Source organism: Zalophus californianus, chromosome 14 (genome assembly GCF_009762305.2).
Source record: "Zalophus californianus isolate mZalCal1 chromosome 14, mZalCal1.pri.v2, whole genome shotgun sequence".
NCBI classification, from domain to species: Eukaryota; Metazoa; Chordata; class Mammalia; order Carnivora; family Otariidae; genus Zalophus; species Zalophus californianus.
The window spans coordinates 41,255,989-41,281,665 of NC_045608.1; the positions used below are offsets into that span (position 1 = coordinate 41,255,989).

General features: G+C 34.0%; 1 protein-coding gene across 6 annotated transcripts in view; it reads right to left on the bottom strand.

Moving 5' to 3' along the window:
- Positions 1-25,677, bottom strand: part of SMCHD1 (structural maintenance of chromosomes flexible hinge domain containing 1) — a 139,820-nt gene that overhangs the window by 77,457 nt on the left and 36,686 nt on the right. For all 6 annotated transcript variants that reach the window (XM_027576125.2, XM_027576126.2, XM_027576127.2 and 3 more), the window contains exons 8-21: positions 23,445-23,611; positions 20,793-20,883; positions 19,883-20,093; positions 17,696-17,816; positions 17,429-17,612; positions 15,687-15,881; positions 14,029-14,142; positions 13,347-13,453; positions 12,369-12,451; positions 12,088-12,201; positions 8,281-8,358; positions 8,082-8,201; positions 4,806-4,950; positions 832-928 (exon numbers count right to left, since the gene is read on the bottom strand). In XM_027576125.2, coding sequence (XP_027431926.1) covers positions 832-928; positions 4,806-4,950; positions 8,082-8,201; positions 8,281-8,358; positions 12,088-12,201; positions 12,369-12,451; positions 13,347-13,453; positions 14,029-14,142; positions 15,687-15,881; positions 17,429-17,612; positions 17,696-17,816; positions 19,883-20,093; positions 20,793-20,883; positions 23,445-23,611 — 1,827 coding nt within the window. The remainder of the gene's footprint in view (positions 1-831; positions 929-4,805; positions 4,951-8,081; positions 8,202-8,280; positions 8,359-12,087; positions 12,202-12,368; positions 12,452-13,346; positions 13,454-14,028; positions 14,143-15,686; positions 15,882-17,428; positions 17,613-17,695; positions 17,817-19,882; positions 20,094-20,792; positions 20,884-23,444; positions 23,612-25,677) is intronic.

A 25,677-nucleotide genomic window follows, 5' to 3' on the forward strand; every position in this document is an offset into this window, starting at 1 on the left:
TATATTACTTGTTATTAGCCACAGAATTCCCTTTAGTCATGTAAATCTACTAGCTACTTTATATACCTGATAGAAAAATTACCTTATTAGAATTTATATTTTTACCTTCCCTAACTTTATCCCTTGCAAAACATTTTCCTTTATCCAAATACCAAACCCAGTATGTTCATAAATGAGCTAAAGTTTCTCATATTTTTGTGTTCTAAAATTAATATTCAAAATTTTTAAAAGTTGGAGAGAAAAAAGAAACCTAGTACTGGATAACTGTTGATAAAATAACTCTGAATGTGAAAAGAATGGAATGAAGATGGAGACACTTAAAAAATATTTAATTCATAAATGTTACACAATAGCTAACATGCTAGTTTCCCTTAGAGATGTAAATGGTTAAGTTTAGTGACATGATCCTAATTCTTAGGAACCCCATACTGTCATCCTATTACAAAAATATGTCATCCAATTTTATTTTATTTATTTTTATTATGTTATGTTAATCACCATACATCATTAGTTTTTGATGTAGTGTTCCATGATACATTGTTTGCATATCTGCATTTTACCCATTCAGTTATAAGCCAGATGACCAAAAATTACCAGATTTCTGAAGAGATTTAAAAAAAAAAAACTCAACAAACAAAAAGCAACTGACGTGGAGAAACAAAAACTTCCTGTGCATGTAAACTTTAAAAAAACAAACAAACAGTGCTCCATTCAGTACGTGCCCTCTTTAATACCCATCACCAGGCTAACCCATCCCATTTTAAATTCTCCATTTCATTTTTACCATACAGGAAATAAGCATGTATTAAAACATTTATGTACAATGCTTACCTTGCCCTGACAAGAGTTTACAGGGCCCTTAGCTGTAACACCTCGAATCACACAATTCGGTCCTCTGGTTATTTCTTCATAATGTAAAGATAAACCACTGGAAAAAACAAATTATTTTTTAACTTCCCCTCCATTACCTATAAATAAGTTGCAAATGTGTAACCTTCTCATATGCCATTCTCATGTTTAATTCACTTTTCTAATAAGATAGTATTTTAAAAAATAGAATAAATAATAGGAGAAAATTCCCAAGAACTTCTTTTACAAAGACAAATGATCTGTAAGTGATAGCACTGGACCAAACACTGTAAATGATAAATTATAAAATATAAAGCTTCATTTATTAAATAAGATACAAGGCAGGAAATAATCAAATGCTAGACCATGCATACAGGTCAAGAAAAAGAAATATCCAAATAGGCCAGGTTTAGGGAAATCTTCAGACTTCGCCAAGTATTTTTTTTTTTTTTTTTTTTCAAATCTTTCATCCAGTGAGATGTTAGAGAGTTTCTGGCACTTATTAAACTAAATAGCAATTTTAGTCCAAATAATCAAGTACAGTCTTATGATGTAACCTCGTTAAAATATACACTAAGATTCCCTAATCTATTACCATGATCAATTTCATTCCTAAATAGCCTGTGACCACATGTAGGTCATTACAGTGTAAACATTTTACTCTTGTCAAGGGGTAAGATGAGGGAGTAAAAGTAAAAGACACACCATGGGGGAGAAAAAGCCAGATTTTTCTGAAGAATGGATTTTAAATATTTACAGGTTATTATATGAATAAATTATAAAAATTAAATGACATGCTTTGTTTGAAAAAAGCTGGAAAGTAATGTGTAAGATAAAATAGACTCCCTGAGGAAAATGGACATTAAACAAACATGTGCTTTTACTATCTCTTACATCTCTAATTTGAGAACAAAGGGATTTCTTTTATTTACTATTAAAAGCTAAGGAAAGGAAAAAGAGACAAGGATAACAAACTTATCTGCTAGAAAACAAGATGAAGTAGTCCCCCAAGAAAACTGAACCCCAAGCAGGAATGGAAAAAGCTGGAAATCAATCTATGGCCCAGAATTCCTATGTACCTCTCTGGAACTGGTGGTACTACATGCCTCTAGAAGTAGGGGCAAATAGAAAGGTGGAAAATAAGAATGATTAAAATCTGGATCCCCAGATCTCCCCTCTTGGCCTCTGGCAGCTGACTGCAAGATTAATCTCTGAAAAGGCTAAAGCAGAGAATATCCAAACCAGGGACTAGCAGGTAAATTGAAAGACAGGGTAAAATACTAAAAAGAACAGAAGGGGTAATCTTGAATGAATGCATATGGATGCTGAGACCTTCCCATCCCTATTCCCACTTCAACCTTGTTCCTGAACTGACTAGGAACCTGGACTGTCAAACTATCCTTCTCCACGCAAGAAAATAATGTTCAAATAAATATTTGAGAAAACTGCCTAGCCCAAGAAAAAAGACCCTCCAATAAAGCATTACAGACATATCATCCTACAGTGGAGTTCACAGTCAAAAGCTTCTCCCACATTCTCAGTTTCCTTATCTGCATTTTACCCATTCAGTTATAAGCCAGATGACCAAAAATTACCAGATTTCTGAAGAGATTAAAAAAAAAAAAAAACCCCAACAAACAAAAAGCAACTGACATGGAGAAACAAAAACTTCCTGTGCATGTAAACTTTAAAAAAACAAAAAAACCCTACCACTTATCAGTGACAAAATGTATTATATTCATAAAATAAGAACAAGATCTACAAAAAAAAAGTTCAGGAAACCAAGAAAAACTCTTGGGATATTAAAAATGGAGCAGCAAGGAGGGACGCCTGGGTGGCTCAGTTGGTTAAGCAACTGACTTTGGCTCAGGTCATGATCCCAGAGTCCAGGGATCGAGTCCCGCATTGGGCTCCTTGCTCAGTGCGGAGTCTGCTTCTCTCTCTGCCTGCCGCTCCCCCCAGCTTGTGCTTTCTCTGACAAATAAATAAAATCCTAAAAAAATATAGAGCAGCAAGGAAAAACTCAATGAAAAGGTTGTAAAGTTGAAAAATATGTCAGAAAGAAAAGTAGAAACACAAAAACAGAAAAATTAGGAAAATCAGAGAAGCAGTCCAGAAGGTTCAGTACCAAAAAATAAGGACCTCAGAAAGAGCAGTGATGAGGGAGATGTCTCCAAAAATATGAAACTGATAGATTATCTATGCACTTAAAACATGAGAAGAGACCAATTTGGCAGAGAGTTTAATCTGTCATAAACTTAGCAAAGAAAAAAGTATAGTAGCAACAAAGTTGTACAATAAAGTAAATGACTAGTATTTACATAAATGCAATAAAGCAAGGACTAAATATTGACCAAGCCACAATAAAAACTTTATTGAGGAACAGGAAGGAAGCTTATTTGTAACAGAAGTGGTATTAAGAGAATACGCCATTGTCTATAGCCATTAAGTCAAGAGAGAATGCCTAAAACTGAAGAATGAAGAAATAGCAATATAAAATTTAGATATATGGCAGTAGTTACCAGTAGATTCAAGTAAGAAAGTCGAAAGGGGTTCTCTGAGAAGTGGACTGTGGGTAGGGCAGAGACGGCAGAGGGAGGAGAAACTGTTCTTTTATAATAAGCCTTACCAAACTACCTGACTCTTTAAAGCTACATGATTTTTTTTAATTCACATAACACTGAAAAAACAAAAAGAACAAAGAAACCCACTAAGGAAATGGTCTTTGTTGAAGATAAATTCACAGTCATGCCACTAGGATTTTTTTTTTAAGTTTAAAACCCAAAATATAATTATGTACGTGTGATATATTTCTCATGTAAGAATATCCTATCAAGGATAGTATGATGGAGTTATAATCAATAATAGGTATCAAATAATGCACTAATATTTTTCCATTTGTGACCAGAAGGGATACTTCCAGTGTTTTATTTTTAAACAAATAAAATTACTGTTTAATATTCAAATGAATGCAACAGGACAAAAGAATCACTTTTTGCAACTCATTTTAAAAATTTTTGTAACTATATACTGTTTTCCAAGAACTTAACCATGCTATAAATCTAATCACTAAACTATCTCACTAATCTGTGAGCTTCTAGAAGACAAATACTATGTCCTGAATCACTTCTATAGGTCTAGCTAGCGAGTGCCTGGAATATAGCACATGCTCAGATGATTAAGAGTGAACAATTACAATTATTAGATCTTCTTGTTGGATAGACCCTTTAAAAAAGAAAAAAAAAGAGTGAATGATTACAACACGAGGGGAAAAAGTACATAGAGCCAACAGAAGAAAACATACATAAAAAGTGGGCTCAAAAAGATCAACTTGGCAGCTAATGCAAAAAAGAAACACTTAGCATTCATGCTCTTGAGAATGAACAAAAATTTCTCCCAAGGCACCTTAAAAAGATAACAGGAAATAGTGAACACCCTCAATCATATCAGTGGACACACTGTTAAGTTTCTGAGAGTTATTTCTTAACATAAGCCAATCACAATACTCTAAAGAACTATTAAATAAAGGTAAATTCTATGGAAAGAACCAAATTTCTATGGAAACCATAAACTTTATTGTTATGGTTTTAAAAACAAATCAAAATAAATTGTATTACCAGTTTTAAAACCTATTAGAGTGAGCAATACCACTAAGTTTAAGTAGCCATAACTTCATATCATACTTGCAAAAAAAAAAAAAAAATGAAGACAGAGCTATCAGTCTCACCTAAATAACTTTCACAGCAAATTCAGTCAAAATAAACTTTAGTGAACACTTTATATATGACACTGTAGTCACAAAGCATAGCTTAGGGCTTAATAAATCCCCCAGATATTATAAAACACACTAAAAGCTTTAAAGGACAAATGTGAAGTTAAACACGTAAATAATTTAAGCTAAAGAAGATAATGCTTAGTAAATATGAAGTCACATATAGGTTGATGTTTCAAATTACCTTGCTTCAAAAACTGGCTGAATATCATTTCCTAGTTGACTGGTATGACCAAATTCATCCTGAAACTCCAGAGGGATATTGAATGGGACTCCAACACGAAAAGGAGGATCCATAAGACCAAATGAAAACTTCTCTGGTTTACCCTCTTAAAAAAAAAAAAAAGTAAACATGAGAAACAAATTCATTATAGGTCAGAAACAGCCATATTTTATATACAGGAAACTAAGCTATGATAAAGATGGCATTTTAAATCTGTGGAAAAACTCATATAAATTGTATCTCAAAGCCACTTGGGAAAAGTTAGATCTTTATCTCACTATAAAGTAAAATTCTAGAGGAAGAAAAAAAGGTTTTTAAACTATGAAATTATTAGAATATAAGAGTAAGTTTATAACATTATCATAGGAAAAACTAAGGCAAAACATATCACCCCCCAACACCTTATCTGTGGTTAACTGTAGTCCAGAGGCAGATAATCCTACTTCTGATATACTGTCAGAAGGTCAACAGTAGCCTAAAACTATGTTACAATTCCTAGGTCACTGACCTCACTTCATCTCACCAGATAGGCATTTTATCACCTCACGTCATCACAAGAAGAGTAAGTATAGTAGTAAAATAAGATATTTTAAGAAAGAAAAAGACCACATTCACATAATTTCTATTACAGTATATTGTTATAATTGTTCTATTTTATTATTGTTAATCTCTTACTGTCCCTAATTTATAAATTAAATTTCATTATAGTATGCATATACAGAAAAAAATTAGTATATATAAGATTTGATACTATCTGCAGTTTCAAGAGAACCCCTGGGAGTGGTCTTGCAACATGTCCCCTGCACACAAGGGGGACTACTGTACTCAACAGCTATAAAAGAATATATTTGATAAAGTTTAAAATCTTATTAGTTAAAATACACAAAGTTAAAAGAGATGTTCCATAGGAGAAAATATGTACAATACTGCAACAAGGGATTAAAATCCAGAATACATAAAAACCTTCTATAAACCAGTTCTTCTTAAAGTGTGTTCTCTAGTCAGTTTCAGCCATCCTCTGAGAAATTATTAAAAGTGTGTATTCTAGGGCTCACTCAAACCCAGAAACTCTGGGAGTAATATCCCACAGACTAGTGTCTTAGAAAGCTCTCCAGATGATTAAGATAGAAAGTCAAACTTGAGAACCACAGCTTTAAACTGTTAAAATTGGCACAGCAAATAGGTTTTCACCGATGACATAGCCCAAGAAAAGTGAGAAGAGGTGCAAAATCTAATAAATAATTTTAACCACCAACTAGGATAAATACAGACGCTGGCCAGGAATGAGCATAAGGAAATTAGAACTCTCATGGTCTGTTGGTGAAGGTACCTTGGCACAACTTTTTGGAAGAACAAATATATTTAAATGTTAAGGCATATCAATGTCAGCTTGGCAATTCTACTTTTTACCCACCCTAGAGAATTTCTAGCACATGTACACAAAGCATAAATTTTTCCATATAGAAACATGGTTTGTAGTAGCCAAAAAATTGGAAACAACCTAAATGTTCATCAATAGAAAATTGGTTCAGCTATAGCATGTCCATACTATGGAATGTGTTCTGCAGCTATTAAAAGAATGTGGTAGAAGCGCCTGGGTGGATCAGTTCATTAAGTGTCCAACTTACGATCTCAGCTCAGGTCTTGATCTCAGGGTCGTGAGATCCAGCCCCGCGCTGGGCTCCACACTCAGTGCAGAGTCTGCCTAAGATTCTGCCTCTTCCTCTGCCCCTCCCCATTTGTGTGCTCTCCCTCTATAAAATAAATCTTTAAAAAAGAAAGAAAGAAAAGAGTTCCCTAGATCCCCATCCCTCAATACACAGAACCAGTCAACTGCCTTCCTTAGCCCCAGCAATATATAAAAGGCTTATTCTCTGAGGAAGGTAAAAAAGTAGGGCTAAGAAGTGAGGACAAAGCACTACTAAAAGTGTCACGGTTTGCTGAAAATACCAAGTGAAAGATTATATAGATGTGAGACCCCCCAACAGCCTTCCTCAGCTTGCTCCCCAAATGCTGGCAGTTAGATGTACAAGACTAGAAGACTCTACTTTAGGGAATCTAGACAGCCCAAGAGAGAAAATCTAAAAATTCCCATAATCACTCCAAATGAAATAAAGGCTTTCAAATGTCCTATGATTAAATGTAAGCAAATCACCAGTTATGTAAGAGAGCACCTACTATATGAAAGGGCAAACATAAAAAAAACCAACATGAGGAAACAGATTATGAAAAAGTTTAAATACTTCAAAAAAGACCACCACTATTCCTAATACCCTCAGAGAATTATTAAAGATACTAAATTCATGAAGCAGGCAGAGAATGCTTTGAAAAGAGAACAGCCAGAGAATAAAAAATGACAGGAGAAAGGAAAAATTCAATAGAAAGTGTAGTAGCATGTCATGTTAAAAGAATCTCCCATAACATAGGAAAATAAGAGACGGAAAGTAGAAAAAAGAATATTAGTACACCAGTCAAGATGTCCACTGTCTTAATATGAGATGATGTAGAAAACAGAGGAAATCAAAGTGATTCAAGAAAACTTCCTAGAATTTAAAATTTCAGAAAGTAGAAGAAAAAGAGATTCTCCAAACAGCTGGGCATCAGGTAAAAGGGAAGAATGGGGTGGAGGTGGTGAGCAGAATAGCTCACACATGCAAAGGTCAGGAATCAGAATAGCTTTAGATGTTACCAGCAACAAGAGAAGTAAATGATGATCCCTTCAAAAATTTTAAAGAAATATGATTATGACTTTGCAATGACATGGACGGAGCTAGGGATTATTATGCTAATAAGCAAAATAAGTCAGAGAAAGACAAATACCATATGATTTCACTCATGTGGAATCAAAGAAACAAAACAAACGAGCAAAGGAGAAAAAAGAGACAAAAGGCAAACCAAGAAAGAGACTCTTAACTATAGAGAACAAACTGATGGTTACCAGGGGAGAGGGGGCAAGAGGGTGGATTAAGTGGGGATTAAGGAGTGAACTTGTGATGAGCACCAGGTGATGTACAGAAGTGTTGAATCACTGTATTGTACACCTGAATATTACACTGCATATTAAAACTGTAATTTAAATAAAAACTTAAAGAAATATGATTATGAAGAATCATAAAGCCTTAATTTTAAGATCATGATCACAATTGGCCAAACATCTTCTTTTGAATTACCTATCTATATTCTCCAATTAAAATGCCACCTTTAGTATAATATGTAGGTATATAGTGTTTCACTTACCTTTAACAGAAAATTTAATTGCCTTTGATGGTAGTGGTCTTCCTGCATAAGTGTCTGCATTACTTTCATTCAATACAACTTGTAATTTCAATGTATAATTCCCCAACTTCTGAATATTTTCTGGACAAATTAAGAAGAAATTAAAAATCAAGTCAACATAATACTGATATAATTTTTAACATTCAGAATAATAACTCACCCATTTTTTTAAACCAGTAAGGCCATTTTCCTCCATGTTGACTAATATGTGAAATGATTTCTTTATTTCCATTTGAAGCTTAATAAAAGAAAAAAGAAATATTTATACCTTGAGAAACTGAATACACAACATGAATATGAAATGTCACACTGGCATCAAATATCTTTGTCATACATTTTTAGAAATTGTTTTCAAACTTCATCAAAGGATCTAAAGCTATCCTATGCAAGTGAACGGCATAATGAAAATTATTCAGCTCATTAAAATTCCTTTATTTCAATTCTTAAAAATGTATCTATGAATAAGATTAATTGGTACAAAAGATTAGAGATGATTTTGATATTAAAAATAATTTTCCTTAAGAGTTTTCAAGACTAAAATGCCACAGTTTATTTATATAGAATTGCTAAGATCTAATGGCCTACTGTTATGAGAAAGGAGTAAACACATCCACACACACATATATATTTATATATATATATAATATGCTACCTTTTTCATAAGGAAGGGTAAGAAATGATATATTTGTTCCTACTCGGCATTTTAGCAGGAAACACAGGAAAGAAGGGCCAAAAACTAATAAAATTACTACCTAAACAGGGAGGAAGTAAACAGAGTAGAGGGATGACATAACTTCTCTGAAGGTTTATTTCTGACTTTGAAATTATGTAAATGACTTAAAAATTGAAAAAAATAGAATTAAAATACAGCAATTCATAAACAAAACCAAAACATACATCAAGTAGGTGACATGACAACATTAAAAAAGGATTATTTCAAGTAACTTTTTTTGAAGATTTATTTATTTTAGAGAGAGGGAGAGAGAATCCAGACTCCACACTGAGTGGGAAGCTGAACATGGGGCCCAATCCCATGACCCCGAGATCACCACCTGAGCTGAAACCAAGAGTCGAATGTTTAACCAGCTGTGTCACCCAGGCGCCCCTCAAATGACTTTATTTTTTATTATCTGTCAATAAATAAATTCAGCACAGACGATACAAAATCATGTTCATGGATTGTTAAAATGACAATAACATCCAAATGATCTACAGATGCAATATAATCCCTATCAAAAAAACCCCCAATACCATTTTTTGCAGAAATAGGAAACCCATGCTAAATGTATTTGGAATCTTAAGGGACCCAAACAGCCAAAACAATCCTGAATAAGAAAAACAAAGTTAGAGAATTCACATTTCCTTTCAAAGTTTACTACAGAGTTACAGTAATACAAACAGCGTGCTACTGGCATAAGAAGAGACTTACAGAGAGCCCAGAAACAAACCCTTGAATGTATGGTCAAATGATTTTTGACAAGAATGCCTAGACCATTCAATGGAGAAAGAACAGTGTTTCTGATTATTTGTGCCATGAAAACTGGATATCCACATGCAAAAAAATTTAATCTATATAAATTAAACTCAAAATGGATCAAAGAACTAAATGTAAGAGCTAAAATGATAAAACTAATCTTAGACCAAAAAAAAGCTTCCTGACACTGGATTTGGCAATGACTTCTTAGATAGAATACCAAAGGCAACAATGCAAAAACAGAAAAACCGGTGGGCGCCTGGGTGGCTCAGTTGGTTGAGTGTCCGACTCTTGGTTTCAGCTGAGGTGGTGATCTCAGGGTCATGAGATCCAACCCCATGTCAGGCTCCACAGAGTTTGCTTGGGATTCTTTCCCTCTTCCCCTCCCCCCTGCACATGCTCTCTAAAAAAATCTTAAAAAAAAAAAATTGGACTACATCAGAATTACATTTTCTGCATTAAAAACCACCACCAACAGGGTGAGAAGGCAGTCCACAGAATGAAAAGAAAGTATTTGCAAATTATATAGTATCTGATAAGGATTATCCAAATATAAAGAACTCCTACAACTCAATAAAAAAATCCAATTAAAAAATGAGGAAAGGATCTGAATAGACATTTCTCCAAAAAAGATACAAAGATATCTATAAGCACACAAAAAGATGCTCAATTTCACTCATCATTAGGGGAATGCAAATCAAAACCACAAAATATCACTTCACACCAATTAGGATGCCTTTTACCAAAAAAACCCAGAAAACTTGTTAGCAAGGATGTGGTGATACTGGAACACTTGTGCATTGCTGGTGGGGGTGTAAAAGAGTGCAGCCACTGTGAAAAACAGTATCGCAGTGCCTCAAAAAGTTACACATTAGAATTACCATATAACCTAGCAATTCCACATCTGTGTATGTATCCAAAGGAACTGAAATAAGGGCCTCAAACAGATATTTGCATACCAATATTCACAGTGGCATCATTCACAATACCTCAACATGAAAGCAACCCAAGTGTCCATCAATGGATAAATGGATAAACAAAATATGGTACATACATACACTAGAATATGATTTCATATATTTTACTGAGATACCTAAGAGAATCACAGTCACAGAGACAAAGTAGAATAATGATTACCAGGAGATTGTGGGGACAGAGTGATGGACAGGTTATTACTACTGTTTTAGTCTGTGATGATAAAAAAGTTCTAGAGATGGACAGTGGTTAATGGTTGCACAACAGTATAAATGTATTTAATGCCAATGAACTGTATATCTTACAATGGTTAAAATCATAAATTTATGTTTTATATATTTTAACATAATAAATTTTTCATTGAAAAAATAATATGGGGTGGGGGAGGCAGGAGAGTCAGAGTCAGAGAGAGACTAGAGAATGCTACATGACTGACTTTGAAGATGGAGGAATGGGCCACAAGCCAAGAATATGGATTCTAGAATGTGGAAAAGGGAAGGCTGCCCTAAAGCCTCCAGAAGGAATGCAATCCTACTGACACCTTTTAAGATTTTATTTCATTTGACAGAGAGCGAGAGAGCACAAGCAGGGGGAGCAGCAGAGGGAGAGGGGAGCCCAAGTGCAAGGCTCGAACTCAGCACCCTGGGATCACGACCTGAACCAAAGGCAGACACCTAACCAAATGAGCAACCCAGGCAACCTTCAATACTGCTGGCACTTTGATTTTAGTCAATGAAACCCATCCGGAATGTATGATCTACAGAACTCTAATAAATGTATGTTGTTTTAAGCCACACAAACACACACAAATTTGGAGAAGTATGATGTAGGGTGTCACAGAAGCCAAAAATGCAAGTATTTCAGTTAAATAAGTTAGTCAAACTCTTCAATGCTGAGACACCTAACAACAAATTTATAAGTATAAATGATCACTGACTAGTTTTTAAATGTTGGAAATAAACATATACTGAAAATATTTGCCTTTAAAATACATGGATGAGACACACAAGTACATAATGATAGAACAGATAATTAAACATAAGAAGTAAAAATTCCTTTAGGCAGTCAAAACAAAAACAATGGACAAGAAACAAGATGATTCAAAGTAGGGAAATACAAGATGAGCAATAATACCCAGTTCTCCTATACCAGGCCTATAATCTAAACCAAGTATTTCTAGCACACAGGTTCAGAGCCATAGTTTTTTGATTTACAATAGATTTTATGGATTATCTAATCTGAATTCCTATCTAGTACAAATTCGTACACATATATACACCATATCTTATTTTAGTCCACAGTTACCAACTTGGGAAAATTCAGAAGGAAAAAAAAAAACCCTCACAAAAATATCAATTTAAAAATTAGCCATAACACATTTGAATTTCTGAACTTAAATCTACTATCTGACTTTTACATCAATAATTATATGAAGATATTAAAACCTGTATTACACATTTAAGAACAATATTAAAGATACAAATTAAAAAAAAAATCCAAATTAGTTTGTACACTTACAATGTAATATAACTTTGAGCTCAACCAGGAGTTTCTTTGACCCTCCATGACTTGTTCCAGGAAGCTTTTGCATTGCTTCTCCTTTTTTATTCAGTATTTCAATTCTTAATGCACCTATCAGTCCAAAATTTAAAATAAGAATGTCTTAGTTAACACCCAAAAAAAGGGATGAGCCTGCTAGGTCTTAACATTGCATTTTAATTTGTCTCTTACATATTAAATACATGAAGCACACGAAAAGCATCTTTCAGTATTAAGGAAAAACAAAAACAAAAACATACCAATGGGGGTTCCAGCAGGCCTAATTTCATTTGGCAATAATTCGTCTCCTTCAGGCCAAGTTACTGACAATCTATCAGGGAGCCTATTATGAAACCAGCATATTAATGTTTCATGAACTATATTAATTATGGTCTTAGATAAACAGAAGTCACTGGAAACTTTAATATTTATTTCTGATATATTTTGAAAAGTTAAAGCTAAAATTCTATATGATTAATAATCTAAAAATTTTTCCTCCCTAACCATTACTGTGGCTAATGAAACAGTAATACAAAATCTCTTGGTATTAAGAGCCAGGAATTGTCCATTTTTTTGTGGTTTTTCAGCTCTTTTATGATACAAGTTACCTTTGGAAGAGAAGATAAACTTTTAAGAATAGAAGAATTATTAGTGAGATTCACTAATAAAAATGACTGCATCATACAAGAGGTACAAACAGGGGTGCCTGAGAGTCTGCCTTCAGCTCAGGTCGTGATCCCAGGGTCCTGGAATCGAGTCCCCCATCAGGCTCCTTGCTCAGCAGGGAGTCTGCTTCTCCCTCTGCTTGCAGCTCCCCCTCCCTCCCTCCCTGTCAAATAAAATCTTAAAAAAATAAAAAATAAAACAAGAGCTACAAAGAGTTTTGTTTATCTACTTTATTTCTCTTGTACTAATCTTTACCTCTCAACAGTTACTACAATTTTCTTCTAGGTGTAGGTCAAACCAAGTTGTTTTCTACCATACCAGATTCATAGTGCCTATAACAGTAACACTTCAGATATAGAAAAAGGAGGAAATTTTATATAAAACAAATACAGGATTCTGTTTTTACAACCAGAGCTCTCATTTTTTTAACAGCAAGAAGTTCATCACAATATATAAATCTAAGATTACAAATGTCCTATTATGTGTTCATAACAACATACTCAAGAATAGTTGAAAGCACAATTCATTTTTTAGTTTATTATTCTTATTCTGCATTTTGAAATGTGAATTACCTTGCCATTTCATCTTCTACATATTTTTTCACAGCTTTTTCAGCAACTGTCCTATCAAGCTTTGCAATTGGCACAGTTTTTATTTCATCATACAGCGCCTGAGGTTCCTGAATAAAAAATTTGTATCAACATTTCAAAAAAAACTATTCAAATTCAGCTGCATGAAAACTTGTTTCTTTGGAAGAAACATGTTTTACCCTAACTCAGTATATAAAAGATAATACCTATTATTACATTATACCACAGTGTTTATTTCTATTTGTCATGTAACCTCCTTAGGCATAATTAAGTATCATTAAAATATTAACAAGAACATGGTAGAAGGACAAAGCCCACTTTAATTTTGGAGTTATTCATTCTTGAGAAAGAATTCTGGCTCCCAATTTTTACTCCAATGTGGACGAAATGTTTTACAAATTTACAAATGCTTGACAAAATTACTTTGACAATGAGAAATAACATACACATGTTTGTTAAATACTGGGCATACAGATATTAAGCTCTACAGATTATTTAAAAGACCAAATAAGAAACATAAAAATTCATGCTAACAATACTTTATCCAACAGAAAAAAACAAACGCTAGCAAAATATAAAATACTGTACCTTTATTTCAGCATTAAACAAAGTAAGCAGTACCAAGAGATTGTCAATAAGAATTTTTTATTACTTGCTATCTTACCATTGCAATCTGAACCTCTCCTCCTGTGGCATATACTTCTCCATCATGATCACCATAAAGAAAAAATTTTACTATGCTTCCATAAAAGAGAGGAAGTGTCTTGATTGTCTTGACCTAATATTTAGTTTTTAGAAAAAAGGATTTTAGTATTTACTAAAACAGGATTAATATTAATAACTATTTCACAGAACTATTTCATCCAAGGGAAAAACTCAGTATCAGAAAAATTACTAAAAGCATTCTAATAAAGAAAATAAAATAAATATATTTATTTATATTTACTTATATAAGTTTTCCACTTACTCTTAAAAAATCTTTGTAAAGACACAGTGGCTTCTTCATACAAAAATGTCATAGTTACACATGTTGTCTAAAGGTCCATAAATCCTTCAAAATCAATTATGAAAGCCAACATACCTCAAACCCTTTTCTCCCCATAAAATCTTGCTTTCAGACTCCTGAACAGTAATTACAAACTCTGACAAGTTATTTCTTTCAAATTAACTGGCTTAAAGCTTGCCTATGGTATTTCCCCTACTTGGCTTTAAAAATCTACGGATAATTTTCATTAGTCCAATTCAGAAACTCCTGGCAAGGACCACCAGAGTTTAAACACAATCTGCATTTTCAGCTCGTTTCTAAACGATTTCCTTCTACACACAACAGATTGCAGGGCAATCCGACTTTACTACTGGCTGTCTCACTGCACTTACCTGTATCGTTGTCTGTGGTCAGATTATGGTCTCTGAGAAAGCACCTTACTCAACAACCATACAGAACTTGACCAAAGTGATCACTTCCTCTTCCTTGTAACTCTTCGCTTGACTTCAGGGATACCATATTCTCCTAGTTTCCTTGTATCTCATCAGCTTATCCCTTTTATTTTCCTTTGCTGGCTCATCCTTTTCATTCTAACCCCTCTGTATGTTGGAAAAGCCAGGCTCTAGCTACACACACTACCTCTCCAGTGATCACATCCAATTCCAAAGCTTTAAATATATGATGACTTGAATTTACAGAGTAAATGGATGCTCTTCGACCTCTGTCATATCTGTACAAACACCCAAGCCTCTACCTCTTTCAAGGTCCGTACAAATGCCACTTCTTGCCCAAAGAATTTCATGATTTGCTCTTCTCCAAGGCCCATCCAAAATCAGAAAATCCTCTCTTCTCCTTCCAAACTGCCAAAGTTTCCTCTCTTTCCACAGCACTTATTCCATTCTCATTTACTATTACTTATGTGTAGGTTATGTCTGATTTTAGACTATAATACCCCTAAGGACAAAATACCTCTCTTAGATCTCTTCATTCTCCATAATACAGTCAACAAGCAGACTTACAAGCAGCACGTACTCAATAAAAATTTAAGTAAAAAAAACTCATTACTTCATATTACATGAAAAAATTAAGAATCTGCATTTGAGTAAAATTTAGTGCAAGAAAAAAATAAAAACCTTGCTAACTGAGACTTTGGAGGAACAAACAGGTTTTTAAAAACTGCCATGTTAACTTATGTAATTAAAATCAGTTTGACCTTTTCATTCTTTCCTGGCTCCTGAGGAGCCAAATACATGCATTATTTTGTTGTTAAATTCTAATACATCTAATTTAGTTTCAAATTCTATTAAAAATTGAATCTAGAGATAAGTTAAACCTACCAGCTGTCCTGCTTTGTATATTTTCCCATCCCATTCTATTGCTGAGTATGTTGCCCAGGGGCCCTGCTTTTTAGAAGGAAGATCAGGACGTGTAATTACTCCTTTAAAAGATGTAAATTTTATTTGTTTGTCATACTTTTCATGACAGTCCTTCAGCCATAAGGCAAATTCTCTGTCTATTTTCATTCGCTGCTCCTGTAAAAAAAAAAAAAAAAATTAAATGTTCTATGAAATATAGCTACTAGTAAACAAATATAACCAGAGACACTGTCATTTATTCCTTTTTTCCTTCCACATACCCCACCCTCAGAAAACCTAAAAAAAAATTAAAACATGTTCCTGGAGCTTTTTCCCGTATAATTTTAGATTTCTAACAGAAGCATTGCTAAGAAAGAAAATCTTTGCTATCATCTTTGGAACCAAGGTCTTAATGGTTACTACGAGTAACAAAGCTTTCCTTCCCTTGTATAAATCCTAGAGTACACCAAAAATGATGAACACTGGCTGCCTACGAGAAAGAGAACTAGCTGACTATGGGAAAGGGGTAAGCAGAAGGCTCCTCGCTGTGAACCATACACATTCTCAACAAGGTGATAAAAATCCATTTATCAAGCCCGGATATACATATATATAATAAATATATATACAGTATATCTATAGTATGAAAATATCATTGGGGGGAATGACTAGAGGGAAAAAAGTCTAAAAAGCTCCTTATGAGGATGATAATGAAAAAGAAGTTGAGAGGGGCGCCTGGGTGGCTCAGTCGTTAAATGTCTGCCTTTGGCTCAGGTCATGTCCCAGAGTCCTGGGATTGAGTCCCACATCGGGTTCCCTGCTCCACGGGAAGCCTGCTTCTCCCTCTCCCACTCCCCCTACTTGTGTTCCCTCTCTCGCGGTGTCTCTGTCAAATAAATAAAATCTTAAAAGAAAGAAAGGAAGGAAGGAAGAAAGGAAGGAAGGAAGGAAGGAAGAAATTGAGAAACACTGCTATACAAAATACATTTCACATTTTTCCTTTTAGTTACGTATTACCTATTCAAGAAAGTTAAGACATGAAATAAAAATTAAGTGTTTTATACTAAAACATAAGAAAATGTGTCACTGCTTATTGTTCTTTGCCCTGTTGGGAGATACACAGAGAGATTTATACTCAAGCATAAGCTGTTTAATGCCTGTCTTTAAGAGAATTAGTAAGGAAGAAAATCTCCACACTATATGCTTTCATGGAAGATAATGCATAAAGTTAAATAAATTCATTTCTTCCTATATACCTTACTCCATTAATACACCATTTCCAAATGAAAATGGGACAAAATTAAAAATGATTTTACCTTAAATTTTTCTAACTTGCAAGTGGAAAATCAGTATCTTAATCATTAAAAAAAATTAAGCCTACCAAATTTTTATACTGCACTTCAACATATAGCCCTTGTAGTATATAATATTATTCTCATATGCTCTCATCAAATCGACATGCTTCTGTAGCTTCTACTCACTGTCAAGGTCTTGATTTTAAGATCTAAATAAAGATCTGTAAATTTTATTCAAACACAGTCTAATCATTTTAGAAATTTTTGAGCAATGTCAACACATAAATGCTCATGAAGAAAATTTATATATATATTCTTTTGATTTAATAAAAAGCACGTTAATTATCAGTACAAATTCATATTTGTGACTTTCATTGTACATAAAATAGAACATACGCAAATATTCAAGAGTGATATTTAAAATCATACCTGTCCATTTAAAATCCTTGTAAAAAGGGTGTTCTTATCTTTCAATTTTAGCTCAAGATCCATGAAAGTCAGTTTATTTGTGCTGACCTGGAATTTGTCATTAGTGAATAATGCACCAGATATTCTATTGTAACATTCAATTGGTGCAAGCCCTCTCTTCTTTGGAGGAGTACACCAGTCAAAGCTTGAACAGAACAAAATATTAATATAATTAGTAAAAGATTCGATTTACAAAACAATGTAATTTCAGCAAAAATCAAAACTTACTCTTCAACAGATGTATATGGTATTAGCCGTCCATTCCAAAAACATTCAAAAATAGGCCTTTTCCCTCTTGCTGCTTTCTCAAGTATGAAACAATCATCATCATCATCTTCATCTTTTAATTCTAAAGCAAAGGCATGAGTGGAGCAAACTGTTTACTGCTATAAAATTTATGCAATTTTTACCACTGAGTAACCAACTTCTTTAAGTGAAATATTAAAGTTGCTTCAGAGAAACTGTAACAAAAGCTCATAAGATCTCTCACACTGCTTTCTATAAAACTTAGTGACAGCTTTACTCTTAGGTTGCCCTCAGACAGGCAGATTTCCAAAGTGGTTCCACATTACCATTGCGTGTTACTGATTTACATCAATGTATAGTTACTTATATACTTATCAATCTGTGTTAGGGGTACTACACTAGCTACAGAGCCTGAAATCTTTAAAATCTATAGAGTAAGAGGGTCACACATACAGAGATTATGCCCTATAGCAGAATCCCTCTTCCCTACAAATATAGAAGCTTGAATCCTGTACCTCAAATACAAGTTTCACAATTCTGTCAGAAACAATATGTTCACATAAAAATCACCTGGGAAATCTACAGTGTCTAGTAGCAACAACTTTGCCTAGTTTGAACAAATCAATAATACTAAATTTAGTTTTACTTCAAATACTAACATTTCAAAGATCAGATTCAGGTGACACACATTACAAAGCATCAAACACATAATTAGCACAATTGCCTATAACATTTTTATGCTTCCTACCAATACATTTTCATATACCCAAACAAATTAGGATCAAACATTATGATCCTGAAACATAACACCTTAGTTATTTCGGCATTGAGGCACCCACCCAAAATAAACCCTTCTTTTCCTGCAAAAAACACAAAGAAGTTCCTTTCTATCAAACCAAATCACTTTGCTTTTAGGAAACCCTCTGGATCACTGAACTTATTGGTTCATATTTTAAGATATCATTTGAAGAACTTTATCTTTTTGTCTACACATACAAAAATTACAAATGTCAAATTAAAAAGGGGTCAGCAAAATCATGGGAGGTAGAACCACTGAGTAATAACATGTATGAGCACTTAATAATGCTGGACACTATTCTAAGCATTTGCACCAGTTTCTTATCTAACATTCACAATACCTCTACAAGGAAAGAGATTGCCTCCCATTTCACAGAGAAATGGAGACAAGGAGTAGTTTGTCAAAGTTTACACAACAGAAAGTGGTAAAGATGGGATTTAAATTAGGAAATCTGATTCCAGAACCCACAAGACTAAAAATATACTAAGGAAGTATTCTGAATGGAAAAGTTTAATATCGTTAATCTATGAATTCAATGCAATTTCAGTAATTCCACTAGGATTTTTTAAAGCGAATGTACAAAGTGATTCCAAAATTTATCCAGAAGAGCAAAAGATTAAGAATTTTCTCAAAAAAGAATAGTAAGTTTCCTACCCTACAGATATCAATACATGGTATAAAGCTACAGGAGTATCATTACTCATGTATATAAACATAAAATATATCAATACCTTAAAGAATCCAGATCTACGTATTTATGGGAACTTAATTATTATTATGAAAGTAATATTTCAAACCATTTAAAAAAGAGTAACATTCAGTAACTGGTGCCAGGAAACCAAATACTCACATGCAAAATATTAAGTCAAAGCCCCACCTCATTGTACACACAAAAAAGGAGATTATAAATGCATTAAAGATTTAAACATAAAATGGTTAAAAAATAAAACTAGAGGATCTTTTTATAATCTGAAGTGTATGAAGGCTTTCCCACAGCAAGACAAAATCAGAAAGCATAAAGAAAAAACCAGTATGACTATATAAAGTTTAAAGCTTCTTGATAAATACCTACAAAGATAATGGGAAGACAATATGGGGAATGTTTAAGGATTAATATGCAGTACATAGCTAAAAGTTCAGTAAGAAATCCATGAGAAAAGAATATGTAATGTTCTTTAAAGCCAATGCTTTATTCATCTGGAAGTGAATACACACAAAAATCAAGAATTATAAAAATTATAAATACCTAAGATATGCATAAGGAAAAAAGTTTTATTTTATCTAGCCTTACCAGCCCAACTAATAATAATGGTTAAACAATCCTAAATCACAACTTCACATTTTGTAGCTAAGATAACAGATTAACATACTTGATGGAAAGCATGGATCATCAGGGTAAGTTTCTCTATCATATAAGAAAGGGTGATATCGAATAATCCCTTCCACTACACCATCTCCTTCAACATGAGCCTTGAACTCAAAACTATCAGCTGCTGTGTTTATATACAACGTCTGCATGTCATCTTCTATTTCCCTTAGGTTGACAATCTTAGGTGCCTTCCCCTTTTCAAACATAGAAATCTAAAATAAAAACAAAACAAAAATAATTAAATTCTATGGTGAATTTACTTTTGTTCTCAATTATGATCCAAGAGAATAGGCAAAAACATACATATATATGATTAACAAGTAATCATATAGCTTAATTATATAAGTATTTATATATGGCTTAAATAACCATTAAGTAGCATCTCAAGGAATATAATATACTACTAAAAATACAGAATGTAAGCAAAGAAAGAGCAAAGCAGAGCTGATGAACAGATAAACCAGGAGTACATTTAAGGTTTTGTGCTTAGAGGTAGGAAGTGGGACAATGATAATATGAAATTCTTCCCAATGTGTGGGCAAGGATATTGAGAACCCAATATTCAAATGTTCTATGCTTCTAAATCTTACTTCATCATCATAAGACTTCTATGAACAAAGAGAAACATTTATATTCCTTTTTCTCCCTGCTTTGAGACATGATGTTCAGCTACTCATATCTCTGTAGAAGACAGGGAAAAAGAGAAATCAAATACTATAGTAAATAAAGGTTCAAAAACCAAATACATCGAGTAATGGTCTCTTTACTTAAATATCAAATTGCCAAAGTACTTTGGAAAAACACAGGGAGAGAGGGGTTGTCTAATTATTGATTTTTCTTATCCAGAGTCACTTGGAACTGGAACAAATACTTCATAATCTGTATTATTCTAAGAAAGAATTTTATCTTACTTCAATATCAATGTTGTTGAAAGGTCCAACTTCTTTTGATGTACGTTTTTCATTTCCTTTTGGGCCATGAATATAGTAATGATAAATATGCCTAAAAATACAGAAAAATACTTTATACTTTTAATTCAATTTAATTCATAAAATCACAGTTCATAAAATAATCTACAAAAAAATTTTTATAACTACTATTTGGTAGGTGCTAAGCATTATACTAAGCATTTTTTGGGGGGGCATGCAGGGGTAAGAGGGGAGAGGGAGAGAGAATCTTAAGCAGGCATGGAGCCTGATGTGGGGCTTGATCTCATAACCCTGAGATCATGACCTGAGCGGAAATCAAGAGTCAGATGCTTAACCAACTGAGCCATCCAGGCGCCACTATACTAAGCATTCTTAAATACAGTATCCCATTTAATGGTAAAAACAATTCTAAGATGAAGGTATTACTACACCTCATTTTATAGATACAGAAACTGGGATGCAAGGGGGTTATATACTTTAAGGTTACAGAACTAGAGTTTGAGAGGTGGACCACAACCCAGGCCTCTCCAACGTAAAAAGCCCACAGTTTACACCTCCCAAAAGTATAGTTTATCAAAAAAATGAAAACCAGAAGGCAAGAGACTATAATTCTACTTGTCAGGAATGTTCAAGAAAGGACTTAAATATCAGGGAGTACATAAGATTAGGTATCTTTAAATTTATCTCCTCAATGTGAGAGTATCATTCCGTAACTCTCATCCCTCCTCTCCTACAGCATCGAGACAATCTCATCCCCAAATTCCCAAAGCCAAACTAATAAATTCAACATTATCCCTTCAAAAATCACCAATTCAGAACTCTTACCACTTTAGTTTTAAAAGATATTTTGGTGAGATTATTCATGGCTAAAACATACGTCTATCATTACTCTTCAAACAGGAATTTGCAATGTTCCTTTGTATGAATTTTAATTTTAAAAAATTATCCTTGCTACCCTTTAGAATGAGATAAAAGAAAATCACTGAAAATCTTCAGATCTTTCTTCATGCACCTCAAAAGTGTTATCATAATCAACAGTAAGGTTACAATAAATATTCAGAAAGTGTTATATAACAATTAACAGATAGGTTTCAAAGAATGGTTAAAGTAATATGTCATTCTTTGTTAGAGCACGATAATATTCTAATTATGTGCTATGTACACTGAGTTCCTTTGGTTAAAAGAAATAATTACAAAATAGCTAATGAAATATGGATTTAGAGAATAAAAATTCCCAAGTCCTATTTAAAATTCTTGGGTTACAGTCAATAAACATCAATATTCTACAAGAGAAAAGGTACTTCTAAAATAATTTTCCGGGCACCTGGGTGGCTCAGTTGGTTAAACATCTGTCTTTAGCTCAGGTCATGATTCCAGGGTCCTGGGATCAAGTCCCACATCAGGCTCCTTGCTCAGTGGGGAGTTGGCTTCTCCCTCCATCCCTCCCCCTGCTCATGCTTTCTCTCACACATGCTCTCAAATAAATAAAATCTTAAAAAAAAATTAATTAAAATAAAATTTTAGTTTTTTAGACAAAAATTTGAACTGTTAGTATACACTTATGTATAAAATAAAGAATCTCAAATTAAGTGCAACAGCCTTTTGGGTAAATGTGAAAAAAATACTTTTTTAAATGTGAATTTTGGGGGCACCTGGCTCAGTTGGTGGAGCGTGCAAATCCTGATCCCAGGTTTTGAGTTGGAGGCCCATGTTGGGTGTAGAGATTACTTAAAAATAAAATCTTACGGGTGCCTGGGTGGCTCAGTCCGTTGGGCGGTTGCCTTCGGCTCGGGTCATGATTTCAGGCTCCTGGGATCGGGCCCCATGTCGGGCTCCCTGCTCAGCAGGGAGTCTCCTTATCCCTCTCCCTCTCTCTCAAATAAACAATTAAAATCTTAACAAAATAAAATCTAATTAAAAAAAGTGAATTTCGTGCAGATGTACCCATTTTTGCAAGACTCAGTAATGTGGACTAACGCAAATTACTGAAGTGATCCAGTAAATGGTATTTACTATATAATTACGGAAAAAAACCAAGAACCATTAAATATTCTGATGATTTGTTCTAGTGGAATATGTTATACTCTAAAAGTTTTCCTGGAATAAATACACAAAGATATACTGAAAATATATTAATATGTCATATAGGCACATTTGCATATTATTTTAATAGACTTCATGCACTCATTAACATTTACTGAGCATCTACTATTTAACAGGAAACACTAGAGATATAGCAGTGCAGAAAAAAAAGACATTCCAATGGAGGAAGGCAGAAAAAAACTGAAAATACATGGTATGCAAGATTATGATAGGTGCTATAGAGAAGATGCACAAAAGGGGAATATGAAAGTGATGGTGCTAAATTTGATAAATTCTGAAGTTTATTTTAAATTTTATCACAGGTCTTAGAAGCCTGCCCCTCAAATAATGATCAATATGCTACAGGTGATCAATAAATATTTACAGAATAGAGAACTGTTTTAATGTTAACCTTAGAGTACTGGTTACTGCACTGAAGGGAAGGAAATGAGACAGAAGCAAAGCACACAGCCAAGAGGTTTCAATGTAGCTCTAATATTTTGTCTTAAAAAGAATACATAGCAACATGCCCTGAATCAAGTAATTACTTACGCTAACTGTCTTGTCCAAAGAAGGAAATAATTTTTCAAATACTGTATGTGTTCTGGTTGTACTCCTGTGATAACCACAGCAGTAAAGCTATCTTTTTCCTTCTCCTCTAAGATAAGATGATGTAGAAATCTTTCATCATCATTTGTAATGTGAACAGAATCAGATGGCTAGGAGAGTGAATATAAATACAACAGATTAGATACACTTAATTGTAATATACAAATAACATTTACATTAACTTTTAATATGATTCGCTTAGTTTCATAAACAGGCTTCAAAAAACTTTTGAAGGAAAATAGCCCAAGACAAATCAGATGAGTATGTACATGCTGTGAGAACAGGATAGCTTTAATATAGATTGCTAAACTGGCATATATACAGGAGTACCCTGTGCCACAATGCTGATTAAATCAATTTTTGGATCATAAAAGGTAAGAATGTATATATATATATATATAAAATATATATATACACACACACACACTGAGTTTTAAAATGCTGAAAAAAAACTAAAGACACTTACCCTAGGGTAGAAATGAGTCCTTGCTTGGGATACCTACCACTTAACTTGGCCAGGATGAATAAATGCCCAGCCCTCCATGTTCAAGAAAAGTGGGATGTAGCCTGAACCCAGGTGGCTTAACCCAAAGGCACTGTGTTTAAAAGGGAATAAAATAATCCGGGACCCTAGTCCACTTTCAGAGATTATCTATAGCTTGTTTAGAAGGGAAGTGGGGAGGGGGAAAGAGTAAAGAGTGTTTAAGGATAAGCATTACAAACGTCTCGATTTTTATTCTAAGTCTTTATGTGTTAAAATTACATGCATATATATACTATGTATGTTGCCATATACATAAAAGCTTTTAAGGATACACACCAAACTATTACATCTAGGAAACTGGTTGATTTTTTAAAATAAGCATACATTACCACTTCTTAAAAATAAAAACAAATCCTCCAAAACCATTCCAATGCATCCCTATACACTAATATTACAGCTACAAGTAATATTTTATACACTTTGGGAGCTTGTGGATTAGTTTACTAGTGATGTAGGTTCATTACCAAATATTAATCGAGCACCTTCTAAGTTATATGACTCAACACAGGTACAAGGGAAGATGGAGTTAAATAAGACCAGTGCCTTCCCTCCCTACAAATTCTATCTCCTAGATGAGAAACAAATGATTACAAAACAATGTGCCATTATAAAGAGATGAACCAAGAGCTACAGAGTTAAAAAGAGGGTGACATTTACCTAGCACATGACTAGAACATTCCAGCCCAATGATAACATGAAGGATTTGAGAGTATAAGGCAAACAAGGTAGTTTAAAGTATATGATAAATACATCATGAAAGAAGAGTCTGGAAAGGCTGAATCGAGCAGTGAAAATGGATGGAAGAAAGCGCAGGTGAAAAACCATGTTAAAAGAACTGAAAGGTGAATGATTAACAAGGATTACGATTACTAACTACTTGGCCAGGGGGCGCTGTTAATTGCGAAGAGTAGTTGGGGGGGGAAGTGGGAAAGAGGAAAGAAAACGTTTGTAGATAATATTTTATTCTGGATGCACCAAAAGTGAGATATTCATGGAACATCTGGGGAAAGGTATCTAACTGAAATGGGAAATGAGTGTGCCAGATATGATCAGCTGGTATTCAGCACCCCATCCCACCTTTTATTGTCCGTTCCTGGACTGCAGAGAATGGAAAACCAAAAGTCTACTCTCCAGACTCCCTTACATTTTAGGTGGTGGATGCAAATTAGGTTTCACCAATTAGATGTAGTAGCCAAAAATTGAGAAGGGGAAAATGAGACGAAGGCCATTTCCTGAGATTTCTTGAACGTTTTCTGTTACGCAAGGTACTGAACGACTGGATACCCAGGTTCCGACCGGCTTCAAGTGTTAGCACTGATACAGCACCGGTTATAGCCAAAAGATCTGTGTTTTGGTGTTGGAGGAACTGCGCCAGCAAGACTTTTCCAACTCCTGGATCACAGATAAGGCAGGTTTCTAAATTCCTGATCCAGTGGTGGTCCTCCAGCAGGTTTCTAAATTCCTGATCCAGTGGTGGTCCTCCAGCTACATGATTATAGCAGATGTTGCAGCATCCCTTGAAGGCCAATTCAGAGCGTCCCATAGTATCCTTCTAGGAGGCTGAGCAAAGAGTTCATTCCTAGCCCTTCAAATGATCATGCAAGCATCTAATTCCCTTTATTAAATCCTTTT